At 40.1% G+C, this 19,732-nt stretch overlaps 1 protein-coding gene and 1 pseudogene across 1 annotated transcript in view; one reads left to right on the forward strand and one right to left on the reverse strand.

The window, feature by feature from the left end:
* The window catches only part of TMEM71 (transmembrane protein 71), a 29,330-nt gene that overhangs the window by 7,529 nt on the left and 2,069 nt on the right, over positions 1-19,732 (forward strand). The window contains 4 exon segments of the mRNA XM_060771708.2: positions 12,859-13,059; positions 14,614-14,795; positions 16,364-16,546; positions 19,179-19,254. Coding sequence (XP_060627691.2) covers positions 12,859-13,059; positions 14,614-14,795; positions 16,364-16,546; positions 19,179-19,254 — 642 coding nt within the window.
* LOC132772684 (phospholipid scramblase 1 pseudogene) lies at positions 3,176-3,940 on the reverse strand (annotated as a pseudogene).

Here is a 19,732-nt window from a genome sequence, read left to right on the forward strand (position 1 = left end):
CACTCACAAAACGGCAAAACAACAAAACTCAAAAATCCCCCAACGAAACTTAACTAAAATCCCCATACCCATAACACAACCCACAAGGTACAAACATATCTACTCAAAATGAAAAACAACACAACAACACACTCACAAAACCGCAAATCAACAAAACTCAAAAATCCCCCAACGAAACTTAACTAAAATCCCCGTGCCCATAACACATCCCACAAGGTACAAACATATCTACTCAAAATGAAAAACAACACAACACACTCACAAAACGGCAAAACAACAAAACTCAAAAATCCCCCAACGAAACTTAACCAAAATCCCTGTGGCCATAACACAACCCACAAGGTACAAACATATCTACTCAAAATGAAAAACAACACAGCAACACACTCACAAAACGGCAAAAGAACAAAACTCAAAAAAACCCCAACGAAACTTAACCAAAATTCCCATGCCCATAACACAACCCACAAGGTACAAACATATCTACTCAAAATGAAAAACAACACAACAACACACTCAGAAAACGGCAAAACAACTGAGCATGCGCATTGGCGCCCAGCCGCAAGTTCCCTGGCGCGCGCACATGGCCTTCCGGCCAACGTTCCCTCTGCGGAAACCATGCCCACTCCAAGCCCCGCCGCGCCGCTTCCTGCACACACACACCCCCTGCCGCACACACACACGCAACCCCATGCTCCATCACTCCCCCCACTGCCGCACACACACGCAACCCCACTCCCCCGCCGCCACACACACACACGCAACCCCACGCTCCTTCGCTCCCCCACCGCCGCACACACACGCAACCCCACTCTCCCCGCCGCTGCACACACACACGCAACCCCACTCCCCCGCCGCCACACACACACACGCAACCCCACGCTCCTTCGCTCCCCCCACCGCCGCACACACACGCAACCCCACTCCCCCCGCCGCCACACACACACACGCAACCCCACTCCCCCCGCCGCCGCACACACACACGCAGCCCCACGCTCCATCACTCCCCCCGCCGCCGCACACACACACACGCAACCCCACGCTCCATCACTCCCCTGCCCCAATCTTACCTCCTTTTACTTCACGCCACCTCCAAACGCCACCCCGCCCCTTCCCGCCCTGTCAAAATCTAGGAAAGACAGGAAGGAAGGAAAGAAGGAAGAAAGAGAAAGGGAGGTAAAGAAAAAGGGGGAAGGAAGGAAAGTTAGAGGAAGAAGAAAAGGAAAGAAAAGGAAAGATGGAAGGAAAGAAGAGAGAGACAGCAGAAGAGAAAGAAAAAGGGGGAAGGAAGGAAAGAGATAGAGAAAGAAGAGGAGAAGGAAAGATGGGAAGGAAGGAAGGAAGGAAGGAAGGAAGGAAGGAAGGAAGGAAGGAAGGAAGGAGGGAGGGAGGGAGGGAAAGAAGGAGAGAAAGAGGGAAGATTGGCCACAGCAACACGTGGCGGGTAAAGGTTGTTATTTCTATTATTATTATTATGCTATTGTTCCTATGAGACCCTTTTAGGGGGAATGGGAGAGGTGTCAGGTCCCAGAGGCAATGCATTGCATTATTGTTATTGTTATGATGGTGGTGAAATAAAAGGAAATAAAAAGTGAAAGAAGGAAGCAAACAGGGAGGGAAGAAAGGCAAAGGAAGAAAGGGGGAGGGAATGAAGGAAAGAGAGAAGGATGAAACCAAGTAGTGAAAGAAGGAAAGAAAGAAAGAGGTAGAGAAGGAAGAAAGGAGAGAAAGGGGGAGGAAAAGGGGGAAGGAATAGGTAGGGACCTCTCTTTCATAATAGTCCAGATATCTACCTCAACTTTGATAAGTTTTACTATAGGCCACAGCAACGCGTGGCAGGGCACAGCTAGTATGTAATATTTTGTTGTTTCTTTGTCAGTGTTGATGTGTCGATGGTCTGGTTTGCCTACTTTGGAATATGGAACATATAACTGTCCTTCTTTAGGAGTCCCTTTCAAATCTATGATACTATATATCTCTGTATGTGTGAATCATATATATCTATCTATATTTATGACTGGATGACTCTTTGTCAGGAGGGCTTTGATTAGATTTTCTTGCCCTGGTGAAGAGAGTTGAACTGGATGGCCTTAAGCATTTTCTGTTGGTCATGGGGGTTCTGTGTGGGAAATTTGCTCCAATTCTGTCATCTGTGTGGTTCAGAATGCTCTTTGATTGTAGGTGAACTATAAATCTCAGTAACTACAACTCCCAAATGTCAAGGTCTATTTCCCCCAAACTCCATCTGTATTCATATTTGGGCATATGGAATATTTGTGCCAAGTTTGGTCCAGATCCATCATTGTTTGAGTCCACAGTGCTCTCTGGATGTAGGTGAACTACAACTGTCAAACTCAAAGTCAATACCCACCAAACCTTCTAGTGTTTTCTGATGGTCATGGGAGACCCGTGTGCCATATTTGGCCCAATTCTATCGTTGGTGGAGTTCAGAATGCTCTTTGATTGTAGGTGAACTATATATCCCAGCAACTAAACTCCCAAATGACAACATCATTTTTTTAGTGAAGGACATACATTGGGTTGTTATGTGTATTGTGTCCAAATTTGGTGTCAATTAGTCCAGTGGTTTTTGAGTTATGTTAATCCCACAAATGAATATTACATTTTTAGTTATATAAGATGAAGCACAAAAATAATTACAGTATGTAACATTTTGATATTTTTCAAAATACTGTACAATGCAGTATTTACAGGAAGTATACACCACAGGCAAAAATACACCACACATTCTAAAATAATTATTTATTGCAGTGTGTTATTAGCTGCAATGTATCCAGTATTAAATAAAGCTGTACCAGCACAAAAGGCACATAAGCAACTATGATACAAAAATATGTAGTTTTAGAGACATATACTATTGACCTTCATATCAGTTTATGTATTTTACTTACAATATTTTAAATTTATACTAGAAAAAATATATTAAATTATTAAAATATAAGTCCTAGTTGTGTGACATTATGCATGCTTTTTTAATTTCATTTTTGTGGGTATTTTATGTGAGATCTTTTCTATCCAATGCACAAACTAAGGGCTGTTATTTCTTGCCTGGAGTACCATATGTTCACTGCAGCACCTACATAATATATTCTTCTTTAAAAACTTGGCCATCACATTGGACCGAGCAAAACCAGAAGTCATAAAGGATTTTCTTCACAAAAGTCTGTGTGTCACCAAGCTACAATTCGCTGACGACTGTCGTGACTGTGTTCAAAATACATGAAATCTATGAGGAAGGCAGCTGCGAGCGTGACGGCTTTCATTTTAATGTCAAGGTTCAGGGGAAACTGGACCCCAATGTCATCAGCGTCTGTAAACATTTCCTTTACGACGCCACCCCACAGCTTAGAGATTCTGCCAACATTCGATTTCCCATCCAATGACATCAGGTTGAACAGAATATCTGCCCCACAGCTGCATACAAGGAAAGGCCCAACAATTTTAAGGATATCCACGTGGGCTTCATTCTGGAGAGTAAATTTAGGCAGGCAGAAGTCCCAGTTTTGTATAACATACCCAATGGGAGTGCCAGGTGGAGCCTGGACTTCGAGCTTTTGCAAACAGCAAGGAAAACAACACCTGGAGCACCGAAGTGGCCGTGTCAACTGGATGATTTCTTGGGCCAAGTTGTTGAAGATTCTGATGGTAAATGGCCGATCTGCTCCCCAACAAAACAGGTTACAGAAGTTGTTCTCCTCCAGTGCGTAGTACATTAGTTGACCAGTGTCATTTTTTATTTCGTACCGGTTACACGTTTCAAAGCCAGTCAATATTTCTAAAATCTCAATCTTTTGATGAAGCAACAGCCGATCAATCTGGCTTAAATATTCCAATCCGGGAGGACAGTTGAGCAAAGGAGGAGGGGCAGGCATCCAAACCGTCCTCTCCGACTGATGGGGGTGGCCCGCGGGTGATCCATAAGGCCCTGGGGTGCTTAGGGTTAGGCTGCTTACTGATTCTAAAGGCCCCAAGAAACGTGGTCCATACATATAGGTAGATAGTCTACGTCGTTCTTCTGATGGTGGAATCCTAGGAATCGAAGATGTGGCTGTGGGTATACGTGGCTGCATTGGTACACATCAGCATACAGCTGCTTTTTAGGGAGTTACACTGTTCTCTCGGCATGCCTCTTTCTCTTCACCCAACTGAAGTTGTTCTTTAATATTTTCTTGTACTGAGGACCATTCAACCCAATGAGCCTGAAGTCTTTGATGATAGAGCCACCTCACTGGTAGAACTTAGTTCTAGATATCAGTGGGCCTATTGTTAGGTCACAGCGTTCAGAAGCTGCCATTGTTCTCCAGAAGGTGAAAGAGGAAGTGGAGGAGACATAGGTACGGATCTTCCTAGACAGATGCCAGACTTAATGCTGCAGATATAGAGGAGTCAAAGAGAAGTGAAACACACAAATGCATTTGAACCCTGACCTGGAGTCCAAAACTGCCTTGAAACAGTTCAAACCCACTTCAAAGGGGCTTAGACAGAACTGTTTTTCACTGGGTCTTTTGAAGACTATTGTTGCTTTGTATATCAAAAAGGACATGGGGAAGTACAGGTATACCTCAGTTAATGAAGTACCATACATGTGTTCCTGTGCATTATTTCTTTAACAGGATACAACAAAATCCACAAATGTGTGGTATCTTAAATTGTTGATACAATTTTAAGCCAAGAAGGAGGAAAATGGTTCTTGGTATCGGCTGAACATTGGTTCCAGGATCTTTGTGGATATCAAAATCCATTAATGCTCCAGTCCCATTATGTACAATGCTGTAAACCAAGCCAAAACCAGGGTCACAGCAACATCTGTTGTAGAACTCCAATATGCTGATGATAATGTAGTCTGTGCTCATCCAAAAGAAGACCAACAAGTAACTCTAAACACCTTTGCAGAAGCATACAAAAACCTTGGCCTCTCACTGGACATCGATAAAACCAACGTGCTCTGTTAGCAGGCATTATTCAATCCTTCTGCAATGCCAGAAAAAAACAGCTTAAAGGTGTAACATAAGAAAATGTTGACAATTTCTGCTACATTGGCAGCCGCCTCTCCACAAAAGTCAACATCGACACCAACTGAGTTTCGAATGAAACAGAGAGTGTTTGAGGATCAGGACATTCGTAGGGATAGCATCATGCTTGTTTATAAGGCTAGTGTCCTCCCAACCCTGTTATATGCTATCTACAGACAGTCAACTTCTGGAGTGATTCAATCAGTGCTGTGTCTGAAAAATCCAGCAAATCTCTTGGGAAGACAGACAGACAGATGTCAGTGTGCTGGAAGATGCAAATACCACCAACATTGACGTGATGAAGCTCCACAGTCAACTTCGCTGGACTGGCCACATTGTCCAAATGCCCAATCACTGTCTCCGAAAGTACGTAGCTCCTCTACTCCCAACTCAAGAATGGAAAATGGAAGGTTGGTGGACAGGAAAAGGGATTTAAAGGTGGGCGTAAAGCCAACCTTAAAAACTGTGGCCTAGACACTGAAAAGTGAGAAGCCCTGGCCCTGGAGTGCTCTAACTGGAAGTCAACTGTTTTCGACAGTGCTGTGGAATTTGAAGAGGCATGAATGGAGGGCGAAAGGGAGAAACGTGGCAAGAGGAAGGTGCGTCAAGCCAACCTTACGTCTGGAAACCAATGTCCTCATTGCGAAAGAACATGCAGGTCCAGAATAGGTCTCTACAGTCACTTACGGACCCACTACCAAAACCCTACACTTGGAAAGCAATCATACTTGGCCACAAGTGATAGCTTATGATGATGTACAGTTCTGTAGTTAAATGGTGTTTCTTAAATAAAATGGCAAAATTAAGCCTTGCTTTTGTGTGAGAAAAAGGGGGTGGGATAGCGAGAAAGAGAAAAGGAGTGGGCAACTATTTCCAAGCCATGGATGGTTGAATCAGTGGATGCAGAATCCATATAGTCTGAAAGATAGAATTGCAGAGCTTTCACTTGTCTGTTGATATGTAGCTTGTGCTCTCTCACTGTGTTGTAAAATGACACCATGGTAAATGTGCCAATCACTGTGGCTTTGTTCAAATGGGACAAACACAATTCAGCCAGCTTTGACAGCTTCATTACCTTGTGTGAAAGTTTCAGTGAATTTAACCAAGTCTTTTAAAAATATTTTTATTATTTTATCATGGTTTAATACATTTGTTATACATTTGTTTTACAGCAAAAACATATTATTCAATACAACCTAACATACTTTTGGCATCTAGTGTTACTTTTCTGCTTATACATATTATCTATCTCTCACCGCAGTGCTCCCTCCCCCCTCTCAAGCCACAGCTTTTAACATGTCATCTGTCCAAAATTTCAATTCTTCTTGTGGAGGTAACTTTCCTTCTTTATTTTTTAATCCTTTTTCAATAAATTTGCTCCATACATCATCAAAATCACTTTGTTTCCTTATGACATTCCGCAAGAGACTAAAGACGTGGTTGTTTGAGAAGGTGTTTGACTAAGTGCTACAACAATTGGCAATGATGATTGGAACGGAATATGGATAACGAGATTGGATTGTGATTCTATGATGAGACGTCGCGAATTATTTAGTGTAATTGTATTATTGATAGTGATGTTGTTATTGTTGTTTGTGATATTGCCTTTATTGTAAATTGTTTTTATATGTTGTACACCGCCGTGAGTCGCCCTAGGGCTGAGAACGGCGGTCTACAAATGCAGTAAATAAAATAAATAAATAAATAAATAAATAAACCTCTTTTAACTTTTAATATACATGTCAGCTTATCATTTATTGCCAATTTCCATACTTCCTTATACCACTCCTCTATTTGTATATTTATTTCTTTTTTCCAGTTCCTTGCTATAAGCAGTCTTGCTATTGTTAATAAATTTATTAAATTTATCCTTTTTTCCCTCTTTTTTCAATGGTTTATTATTATATAATGATAATAAAGCTATAATAGGACTTCTTTCTATTTTAATATTCATTCTATCTTCTATTTCTCTAAATACTTTCCCCCCAAAATTATTTACATATTTACATTGCCACCACAAATGTATATATGTTCCTGGTTCTTGACATCCAACAATTTTTTGAATAGTTTTTATTTATATGTGCTATTCTTACTGGTGTTAGGTACCATTTCCATATTAACTTATAATAATTTTCTTTAACCAGTATTGATAATTATTTTAGATGTCTTTGTTGCCACTCTGTTTCATTTATTTTTATCCCTAAATCTTCTTCCCAGACCTCCTTGAAGGTGTTATTTTTTGTTTTTCCTTTCTTTATTTCAATTATTATCTTATATATTTTACTAGTTATTCCTTTCAAATTTTCATGCTCCTCTACAACCCTTCCATTTTGTATTATTTGTTCAAATTGGTTAAGCTTACTTCCGTCTGATTCCACTTCTTTGAGCTCTGAGGATTACCTGGGAAGGAATCCCACTGGAGCATTGTAGCACACCAAAATATCTGGGAGTTACTCTGGACCATGCTCTGACAAAAAAACCGCCACTTGACTATCAAGCAAAATGTGGGTGCTAGAAATAACATTGTACGAAAGCTGACTGGCACAACATGGGGATCACAGCCAGACCCAGTGAAGACAGCTGCCCTTGCACTTTGCTACTCTGCTACTGTATACGCATGCCCAGTGTGAAAGACATATTACCACATTAAAACAGTGGATGTAGCTCTTAATGAGATATGCCGTATTATCACAGGATGTCTACACCCTACACTGCTGGAAAAATTATACTATTTAGCCAGTATTGTACCACCTGACATCCATAAAGAAGGAGCAACCAGCAATGAAAGGACCAAGGCATTGACATCGCCAGCCCATCCTCTGTTCAGATATCAGCAGCCAATATCTTAAATCAAGGAATAGCTTCCTAAGATCTACAGAAATACAGGAACACCTCAGCAAGCGAGAGTCCAAAAGTGGCAGGCCAAAACTTGGAACCTTTATCAGTGACTGATACCGGATACTAGGCACACTGAAGACTGGGCAGCTTGGAAGGCATTGAACAAACTGCACTCTGGTACCACGAGATGCAGAACCAATCCTAAGAAATGGGGCTACAAAGTGCAGTCCACTAATGCAAGTGCGGAGAAGAGCAGTCACAGACCACTTAGTACAATGCAGTCTGAGCCTCGCCACATGCACAATGGAGGACATTCTTATAGAAACACCGAAGGCACTCCAGCTACTGGTCAAAGGACATTTAATGTAATGTCAAGGTTTTTAAACTACATTACAACTCTACTCTCGGTTCACTTCTGAAACTATTTAAAAAAGCCAAGAGTGTGGTGCTGAACGAAGAGATGAATGGAATGGCAACTTTGGTATGAAAGGAACTGAGCATCTCACTTGATTTTAAGCAGGACAAAGATTTGGAAATATTTCCAGGAGATTACATAATAGAATTGTGTTTGTATACACTCTCCGCCTTTAAGCTTGCCAGTTCTCTCCCTCTCCCCTTCTGTATCTCGTTCTTTCTCTGTATCTCTTTCTTTTTCTGTCTGACTTTCGCCAGTGACTCCTCAGTCAGACTGACCTACCTGAGAGTGCTGTTGTGAGGCTGAAGTGGGCAGGAGACCCATGCATGCTGTGCTCATTGGAGTAAAGACAGGTTATAAAGGTAACAGTTACATTAACAAAAACTGAAACTTTTTGCTTGTTTCAGAATGTCTGTATGGTTGATGCTGTGCTTCATTGCTGTGCATTCAAGCTTGGTGTTCATTAACCAGGGGAATCAATTTGCCTGGTGTAGTAGTTTCAGCATTCAAACTGTGCAGGTACAGCTGTACCAGGAGCTCCAATTTTGTTTGCTTTGCATTTAATGTTTGTTGTAGTCCTAAGTTTCAGGGACTCTGCAGATAGGTGGCTTCTTTTGGCTGCAATCATAGGGCAAGCCACCTGTCAATTATAGTTAGGTTCCCTGGTCCCGCCCCCTTTTTGGGTTTTGGAGGGAATAGGAACCAGTTTGGATTCAGTCCACACAGAGAAGCTTTCCATGCAGGACATAATACCAAGAGCTCCTGTAGAAAGCTTCGTCTTCTACAGCTTGGCCGGGGTTATACAGCCCACAGCTTGGCCGAGGATCATACAGCCTTACAGCTCCTTTGGGGTCAGCCATCACTGAAACCTGAACTCTTTTTTCCCTAGAAGTCTACAAAGCTTTGCTTGGTAAGGGTCACTCGCGGAAGCCAGAAGCAGTTGGTACCAAGTGTAGGGGCTCCACGCCATCAGAGGCAAAGACAGACTGCCCAGATTAGAAGTTAAGGATTTCCCCATTAGTTACAGTTATGAAGATAGTGCCTGTTCCCTGTGGACAAGATTGAGAGAGAGCCAATAGACTGTTAAGAAAGCTTTAAAGTACCTGTTTGTTTTCATTAATAAAGAACTTTGTTGTACCTTTGAGCAATCTAGAGACTCTGTTTTAAGGAAATCCAAAGGCCTTTAATCTGAGGCAGCCCCGGCGTCCTGTTGGGCACACAGAATTTATGTCCTGTCTACAGTCTTATGCACAGGCCCAGCGTGTGACAGAACACAAACCCTTGTTCGATCATGAAACTCACTGCTTAATGTTGAGCAAGTCATATTCTCTGAGCCTGAGAAGAAGGCAACGGCAAAACTTCGGAACAAATCTTGCCAAGGAAACCTTGTGATGGGGTCACGCTAGGTCAGTAATGACCTGAAGGCACACAACAACAAACCTCATTGCAAACGGGAATGCTTCTTTCTCAGCAAACTCCGTAATAACAAACTGGCCTCTGCATAAAACCATGACCTGACTTCAGCCCACCTTGGGAAATATGTATATTAATAATACTGACCTCCTTGCATGGTTATTACTGTGGTTGCTGGGAGGAAGTACACTGAAAGCCACGAGCAATTTAGAAAAAGCTATTACTGTTCATTTGGAAAGTGGATACATGCTCAGGTCTAGACCTTTTAAACATTTTCCTTTCCATGGACATTAGCTCAATAAAGATTACCTGTAAATTCTGCCCCGATGTATTCTCTCAGCGGGGTTCTGTGGTTTCCACAGAGCTTTCTGCCTGTGCAAATGTTAATGTCCATTATGAGTACCAAACAATAAGCAACCTGCGGATTTGAATAAAGCACTGTATGCAGAAGTAAGGATACCTGATTTCCCTTTGGCTTGCAAATGAATAATATTGATTTACCTCTGGCCATGCATGACTACAGCCGTTAATCAGTAAACACTGTGTAAATGCTTGCAAGGCAATCATTTAGCACTGTATTAGAGATCAACAAAGTAACCCGGTGAATTATTCGTTCACAGGGCACCTGTTAATCTACTTTTGACATTGCTAATTTGTAAAGGATACATTCTGCTTCAGGAAAATCTCAGGGCTTTGCAGTATACACTTGTAATATGCAGAATGTGTGGGTATGTTGTTAATGATGCAACACTAGTATATATGTGAATCTAGGGTAGCTATGTTTTGAAATAGCAGGAAAGGGGGACACACACGACAACTGATGATTTCAAAACACTAATTGTAATGATCAGATTTCACTTTAATTACTTTCACTTTAAATGTTTCTACTACAGTGTTTCTCAACCTGGGGGGTAGGACCCATGGGGGGGATCACGAGGGGATGTCAGAGGGGTTGTTCATAGGGGTTCTGTGTGGGAAGTTTGGCCCAATTCTGTCAGGGGTTCAGAATGCTCTTTGATTGTAGATGAACTTAAAATCCCAGCAACTACATCTCCCAAATTTCAAGGTTTATTTTCCCAAATTCCACCAGTATTCACATTTGGGCATATTGAATACTTGTGCCAAGTTTGGTCCAGATCTACAATTGCTGAGTCCACATGCTCTCTTGATGTAGGTAAACTAAAACTTCAAAACTCAAGGTTAATGCCCACCAAACACTTCCAGTACTTTTTGTTGGTCATGGGAGTTTTGTGTGCCAAGTTTGGTTCAGTTCCATCATTGGTGGAGTTCAGAATGCTTTTTTATTGTGGGTTAGCTATAAATCCCAGCAACAACAACTCTCAAATGACAAAATCGATCCCTCCTCGCAATCCCACTAATATCCAAATTTAGGCATATTGGGTATTTGTGCCAAATGTGGTCTAGTGAATGAAAATACATCCTGCGTATCAGATATTTACATTACAATTCATAACAGTAGCAAAATTACAGTTATGAAGTAGCAACGAAAATAATTTTGTGGTTGGGTGTCATCACAAAATGAGGAACTGTATTAAGGGGTCGCAGCATTAGGAAGGTTGAGAACCACTCTTCTACTACATAACTGTGATAACTGATACAGAACTACAGTATAACCCTGGTATCCGCAGGACTGGGACCTGTAGCTTCATTTGCCCATATCTGGCAAAATACATCCTCTCTAGACATTTTAAGGTACTCCATGTGATTCTCTAGCATATGTCTATTGGAAGATGTTTATTGAGATATGCCTAAAGATCTAGTGATATTTAGAGAGATGTCCTCTCTGGGGAATTCCTAGGTCTTCCAGTCCAACTCTGTGCTCTGTTCTGCAGGAGGACATTTGTTCAATAGGTTCACGATTTGTTGTAGCTTTGCATATCCACGCGAAGTCTTGCAACAAATCCCCACAAACAAAGTCCTAAAATCCCCACAGATCTGGAGACAGTGAGCCATCTGTCAGGAATGCTTAGAGAAGACAATGATGCTGGGGGAAATGGAAGGAAAAAGGAAGAAGGGCCGACCAAGGGCAAGATGGATGGATGGTATCCTTAAAGTGACTGGCTTGACTCTAAAGGAGCTGGGGGTGGCCACGGTTGAGAGGGAGCTCTGGCATGTGCTGGTCCATGAGGTCACAAAGAGTTGGAAGCGACTGAACAAATAAACAACAATGAGCCATCTGAAAAAACTGTATTAAACAAAGGAAGTACTGCATATTAATAATGACTGGAGCACGAACAAAAGTTTGTGTACACTGAACCATCAGAAAGCAAATGTGTCACTATCTGAGCCAGTTATGTAGACAACTTTGAATTTTAGAGCATTTTAGAGTAAGAGATACTCAACTGTAAAGGTGGAACCTGTATTGGAGTCCAGTGCAGGCAGCCATAAAGTAGGCGAATAATCTTCTGTGTTGAAATGTTGATTGTTACCACTGAGTATCCAGCAAGTTCTCAATATGATAGACCTTTCCATGGAAAGATATGACATGGCTTCCAATATTTCCCATGGGGAAGCCCTTCAGCCTTTTGACCAAATCCCTGTCAGATATAAATGTGTGTGTCTCTGATGGTTTGAACATTGGGCTACAACTTTGGAGACCAGGGTTTGGTCCTACAATGAGCCATGAAAACCAATTTGGTAACCTTGGGCAAGGCATTGCCTCTCCAGCCCAGAAAACCCTGTGATAGGTTTGCTTTAGGGTAACCAGACAGAAGTGACGTAAAGGTAAACAACAAAATCTTTGAATAATACAGTAATAATCCTCTATGGATCTTCTCTAAGCTAGAACATTAGTACAAGAACCAAGAAGATCTTCTCTCAAGTCCCCACCAAACTATAGGCTCAGTTTTTAAAAAAAGAGGAGATTGCGGGAGATTATAAGATTTTCAAAGTGTCTTCTGTGTAGCAGGCTGGAAGCTGTCATTTAAGAAATTTCCATGGATTCGCCTTTTCTTCTTGCCTTTATTCCCCAAATCTGAAAGCCGTAATGAATCTTCAAGAGTCCAGGAAAAAAATATTGTTTGGTGATGGAAAGTTGACTGTGGTCCTTAATGTCTGCATCACTTGTTGTCTTCTGCCAGTTAAAAAGAGACGTGTGAATGAATAACAAGTGTTTTTTTATGTTTTGTATCTCTTCAGTTATTCAGATGCCAATGTGGATCATGGATGTTGCTCCGTCAATCCATGCATGGGTTGTGCCCTTGTGTGTCGCCGGAGTCCACGGCTGCTAACCAATGGCTACTACGTTCTCACAGAGGATAGTTTTCTGTTTGATGAAGAGGGAAATATCACACTGAGCCCATCACAAACAAGTGTCACTTATAAAGAAAAGTTGGTTAGGTGTGTACAACTACCTAGATATCCTCTATTTGGGGGAAAGGTGAGTTCCGCTGTTTTTGAAAAAGTCATCCCTCTTTCCATTGTGGGAGAGCCATTGTCTTGATGTGGTTTGAGCATTGGACTACAACTCTGGAGAATAGAGTTCAAATCCTCAATCGTCTTAAAAAATCTACGGAGTGGCCTTGGCTGAGTTATACATTTTTGGGATGCATCTACACTGTAGAATGTATGTGTTTTAACACCACTATTTGCCATAGTTCAATACTTTGGAATCATGGGAGTTGTAGTTGCACAAGGTCTTTAACCTTCTCCACCAAAGAGTGCTGGTATCTCACCCAACTTCAAATGCTAGTATTCCAAAACATTGACCTATGGCAGTTAACAGGCATTAATTCTACAGTCTAGATGCAGTTTGCTAAACGAGTTATGAGCATCCATACCAGTCCCATTTGTAAACTTAACTACCTATAGTTCAGTGATTGTATTTGAAATTTAATTTTAAACTAGGTTTGTGCATGGATTCTGAGTGGCTGGTTCCCTTCAGCCAATCTGACTTGTTCAGATGGCTGTAACAGCAAGGGTCCAGCTATCCTATTTTGTTTTTTTGGGTTTTTTTGTCCATTATGGAACCACGTGGCAGCCGATCACGGCTTGTCCTCCCCTAATGAGCATCACACGGCACACAAAGATGACATGTCTTATGCAAGCTGTGTCTGATTCCTTAACCCCATTGCTGAAACCCAGGTTCCCTTGAAGGAAAAAAGGAAAAGGTCCCAGGAACAGAAAGGGGAACCTCATAAGTTCCCCATTGTCACCAATGGGATGGATGTAGCCATATTTTTCGGCTGCAAACCACAAACAACTATCCCGCTACCTGTCCGTTTTCAGAAGGCACATGAAAGCGGATACAGGGGTCTACCAGTATCCGGCTAGCAGAAATGGATCGAGGTTCACTACCCAAAAGTCTCTGGACAGTCTAAAGTCTGTTAAAAATATAAAATGCAACAATTAAGAAATGATTAAAGATAGCAGAATATGGAGTCAAGATATAATTGGTAACAGAAAATAGTTTATTGGAGAGTCAATAGGAATTCATTATAATTTGAGTGAAGAAAAATGGATTAAACTATAAAATCTAACATCATTGCAAAAGATTGATCTTGTACTTGTTGTCGACCTTTGCAGCCCGAAAGACAGTTGCATCTGTCAAATAGGAAATTTAGGTACCACACATGTGGGGAGGCTAATTTAACTGATTTACGAGGACATAAAAAATCTCCAGGAAGTATGCAAAGAACGAGGAAGTACTTCATCAGTATCACAAACAGACGGTGAAGCAACAGCGCCCCTGGTGGCCAGAAAAAGGAATGTTAAATAGCCTCTGAGTGTCTGTCTTTATATGTTGTGTGTTTATGGCATTGAATGTTTGCCATGTATATGTACATTGTAATTCGCCCTGAGTCCCCTGCGGGGTGAGAAGGGAGGAATATAAATACTGTAAATAAATAAATAAATATTTATATTCCCCCTTTTTTGTTCTTCTTTTCATTCCAGAATATTTCGGAAGAGAAGGAAAATCCGCAAGTCTCTTGTTAGTCTTTTCAATATGGCTGCTTCTAATCCCTGGATGAACAGCACTGCTATGGAGTCACCTCATGCGGAGGACACTTGGTCTGAAGAAGGCAGCAAGACGGATTGTCTTTGGGATTATGATAATGCTGACCACGTTGACCATGGTAGCCAATAATTATTATATTTCATACTTAAAAATCTGTAGTATTGGATGATCATTCCTCCGATGTATAGATATGGCTGATCTTATAACATAAGGACTTATGTGACACTTGGATTACTGTATTTTGAAAAGTCAAAAAGCCTATGCATTTATTGACTGCAGTCAGTCCTCCACATTGGTAGGTTCAGCTTCATGAATTTTATTAATATGGTCTATCTAAGAATATTTAAGTCCTCTAGCACAGGTATGGGCAAACTTTGGCCCTCCAGGTGTTTTGGACTTCAACTCCCACAATTCTGGTAGGCTGTTAGGAATTGTGGAAGCTAAAGTCCAAAACACCTGGAGGGCCAAAGTTTGCCCATACCTGCTCTAGCACAATCTATAATGAATAAATCTTGCCATGGATGAGTTCCCTCTGTCAGCTCCAGCTCCCCATGCAGGGACATGAGAGAATAAAATTTTGATAGGTCCTCCTTGGTGTCACCATGGATCAGAAATGACCTGACAATAGCAACTATATCAGGAATAGTTTTAGGACTAAGGTCAGCACAGCAAAGACCAACCCAGGACTCAGTGGATTTCAGGGTTTCTTGGTCACTCAGAGACATTTTGAAGAATTAAACATTTAATGGGTAGGTTGTGAAATCTGAGGCAATGACACCAAATAGAAAGAATCAAACATGCCAGAATAGTCGGCTAACTTCAAACTGTAGTTTCGTATCCTGGGTTGTTCTGAAGCCCATAGCAATAGTTTCCTAGTCCAGACTCAATGGAAAACAATTATCAACTAGAAAGTTGAGTTTATTCTATTATTATTATTATTATTATTATTATTCAGGGGAAAGGGGGGCAGCTATCACAGTTGATGGTTAATGAGATGATGAATGTCCTCCATATTTTAGTATAAAGTTTAGTAGAGGCTATATCCCAGGATCTGATTCCAGATTAGGTGCTTTGAACTAGATTATATGAGTCTCCACTGCCATATAATCTAGGATAATCAAATAATCTGGGATTAGATCCTGGGATATAGTGTAGAAGGAGCCAGATTTACCAAAGTTCTGAATTCTGACCCCAGAACAGTCTCACAAATGTTTCATTCGCACACGTCTTCCTTCATCCTTCTCTATCATTTATATTATTATAAATGATATAAAACTGAGGAGCCTGTGGTGGTGCAATGGGTTAAACCCATGCCAACAGTACTTAAGACTGACAGGTCAGGGGTTCAAATTCGGAAGGGGCATGGATGAGCTCCCTCTGTCAGCTCCAGCTTTGCATGCAGGAACATGAAAGAAGCCTCCCACAAGGATGGTAAAATATCAAAACATCCGGGCACCCCCTGGGCAACATCCTTGCAGAAGGCCAAGTCTCACACCAGAAGCGACTTGCAGTTTTTCAAGTCGCTCCTGACATGAATATATATATAGATATACACACACACACACACACACACACATATATATATATATATATTCTCCATTTTAAGAATTTCCCAGCTTTTCTGTTTAGACTATAGAGCATTAGCATTTTCAATCACAACGAACAACCTTATGTGACATTTTATAGGTATTGCTGATGCTGCATTGGGACACACACCTCAAAGGGCAGAAGGACATGGTGCAGCTCCAGGCAGATTCCCTCCTTCGAAAGGTCTTCCTTTTGCAAAATCAAGGCAGCAACGCCATTCCCCTTGCGTCTTTCCTTTGGCAGAAGAAGAGTGCTCTTATGAAAAACCATTTAATTCTTCCGGTGGGTTTAAAAATGTTTCCATTATTACTGATCTATGTTTAGCTGTAGTTTGTTTTTAATATTATTCGCTTCTTTAGACCTGTGGTATTTATGTGCTACCTGTCCATTGCTTTTCTAAAGCCCGCTAAAAGTGAAAGATTCCATGCAGATATTAAGTGACCTTTAGCTTACTGTTCATTTGCCTCTGCCTGCTCTTTTATAATGGAACAGCATTATTTTATTCCTGTCTATCTGTCTGCTTATCTATCTAATTAGCTGGCCGTCTATGCTGTGCCATTTAAAATGCTCAGAAGTGTTTGCAAGAACAGAAATAGAGCAGCAGCAGAGACATAGAGGAAATGCTTCCCCGAACAGCTGTACAGTTGTGTTGGACATGGCGGAAACAAAAGCAGGGGGATTAATTAGCTTGCTTATGGGTTAATTCTGCTTAAGAGGCCAGTATGATTTAACCTCATTTATGCAAACATGGAACTGCAGTATTCATTTCTCATTAGCCTCTCTTTTACAAACCTTTCTTGTGCTGGGGGATATATGCTATTCAAGGCCTGTTCAGTCTTCGAGATTGCATTGTATGGCACACTTTCGCCCTCAATAATCTGCTCTATGGCCTCAAGTAGATGGTTATGTCAATGGGTTAAGGCAGCCATGGGCAAACTTTCTAACTTGGGGGCTGCATGGTGGGCCAGAGCAGGGCGGATGGGCTATTTGGGGGGGGGGGGGTTCTCCCCAAGTCCCCTCCCCACCCTTTCCTCCCCTTCCTCTTCTCTTTCAGAGGCGGAAAGTGAAGGAAAGACAGGAAATGTTTGGATCCCAAAAGGGTTAGCCTTGATCAGGATGAGATGGTGGACGGGAGATAAAAAGTCTATCCATTAGACTCCATCTTGCTTACTCCTTATATAGAATCCTAGAATGCTATTTATTTATTTATTTGTGCCATTTTTCGTATATACTCAAGTATAAGCCAACCCAAATATAAGCCGAGGCACCTAACTTTAACACAAAAAGCTGGGAAAATTTATTGACTCGAGTATAAGCCGAGGGTGGGAAATGCAGGAGTTACTGATAACTTTCAAAATAAAAATAGATATCAATAAAATTAAATTAATTGAGGCATCAGTAGGTTAAATGTTTTTGAATATTTACATAAAACTGTAATTTATTATTTATTTATTTATTTATTTGCTTTACTTCTATACCGCCTTTCTCAGCCAAAAAGACGACTCAAGGCGGTTTACATAGTAAAGGTTAACACAACAGCATCAAAAAGGCAGTTAAAACACATTATACAAAACATATCAAATCAAGCAAACATTAACATAGACGTGCGCCTCAGCAAACAAATCAAAATCAGAATCCGCAATCATAATCCTTTATACCAATTCCTATGTTCAGTTGTAATTTAAGATAAGATCTTAAGCTCTGATTAAATCATTATTCTAATCTTCAGTGTAAATGTGCTTATGTATCCTTCCAATAATAATAAAGATAGTAAAATAATAATAATAATAATAATAATAATAATGAAATCCAGCATATATACCTCATTTGCTGTGTCATACTGTGTTTTTGTGTCAGGATGATAATAATAATAATAATAATAATAATAATAATAATAGAGTAAAATAATGGAAATGTAATAACAGTGATAACAGAGTAAAGTTATAAATGTAGTAACAATAAGGTAAAATAATAAATGTAATAATAATAAAGAGTAAATAAATAATACTAATAATAAATAAATAATAAATGTAATAAAATAATAATAAAGTAATGTAAATATAATAATAATAATAATAAATATATTAAAGTAATTCATGTAATAAAATGATACTAATAACAAAGTAAAATAATAAATAACCTTGACTCGAGTATAAGCCAAGGGGAACCTTTTCAGCCTAAAAGGGGGCTGAAAAACTAGGCTTATACTCAAGTATATACAGTATATGCCGCCCTTCTCACCCTAAAGGGGAATCAGAGCGGCTTACAAGATATATATATATATATATATATATATATATATATATACACACACACACAAACACACATACCTTAAATTATTAGCATAGTACAATATCAGTATTATATGTTACTATATTGTACTACACCATTATATTGCAATATTATTAGTATTATTACATGTAATATAAATATATATAATTTAAATATTGTATTATTATTAGTAGTATTATACTGTATTATATTATAATATTATAAATATTATATTTATATACAATATATTATATTGTATTGTATTATATTATTAGTAAAGCACAGGAGACAGGATGGAACTGTCTTCAACTGTAGACCCCTCTCTCTGTTCAATTATCTTTCCAGGCAAGATTAGGTCTTAGGGAAGTTACTTTTTTTTTTAAGGTCCTTCAAGCATCCCTTAACTATCAGAGCTAGTGGACATGTAACGCTGGATTATTTGGGATTAAAATACTTTCAATGTTTTGACATTATTGTTATTATTTATCACTTAAAATTGATTCTCTTATAAGCCATCCTCAGCGCTTCAGACAGAGGCTGGCATATAAATATTTTAATCACAAATGAATAAAATATAAGGCATGCTACCATTAGAAGCATGAAAACAATACTTCCATTAACTTTCAGTCTCTCTTTCAAATAGAATCTATTGTAATACGAAATGAGCTCTACCCCATGATCCTGCTGTCCATGTGTTTGATCATTTCTCTCTGTGTAAGGTAAATGAAATCATATATATAATACTTTTTTGGAAACTGTTTGGAAACCTGTTTGTATCTTATGCTTGTGTAGATTCCCATACAGAAGTGTTTTGGTGTTGGAGTCTCCTTCTCTGGAGGTTTATAAATAGAGGCAGAATGACCATCTGTCGGGAGTGATTTCATTGTGTTTTCCTACATAGCGGAATGAGGTTGGGATGGATTGTATTTGGGGTCTCTTCCAACTATATGATTGTGTGGGGGAGGGAAATTTCTCAGCCACACAAGTTTGTTGTAGCTTTCCCTATATATCATGTAAATATTGGTGAACAACATGGTCTTGAACAGGTAGTGTAGGCTATTAGATTTCTAAGACTGCTACACCCGTTTGACTTTTTTTCATGTCAGGAGTGACTTGAGAAACTGCAAATCACTTCTGGTGTGAGAGAATTGGCCGCCTGCAAAGACATCATCCAGGAGATGCCCAAATGTTTGATGT

Source organism: Anolis sagrei, chromosome 4 (assembly GCF_037176765.1).
Source record: "Anolis sagrei isolate rAnoSag1 chromosome 4, rAnoSag1.mat, whole genome shotgun sequence".
Lineage (NCBI taxonomy): Eukaryota > Metazoa > Chordata > Lepidosauria > Squamata > Dactyloidae > Anolis > Anolis sagrei.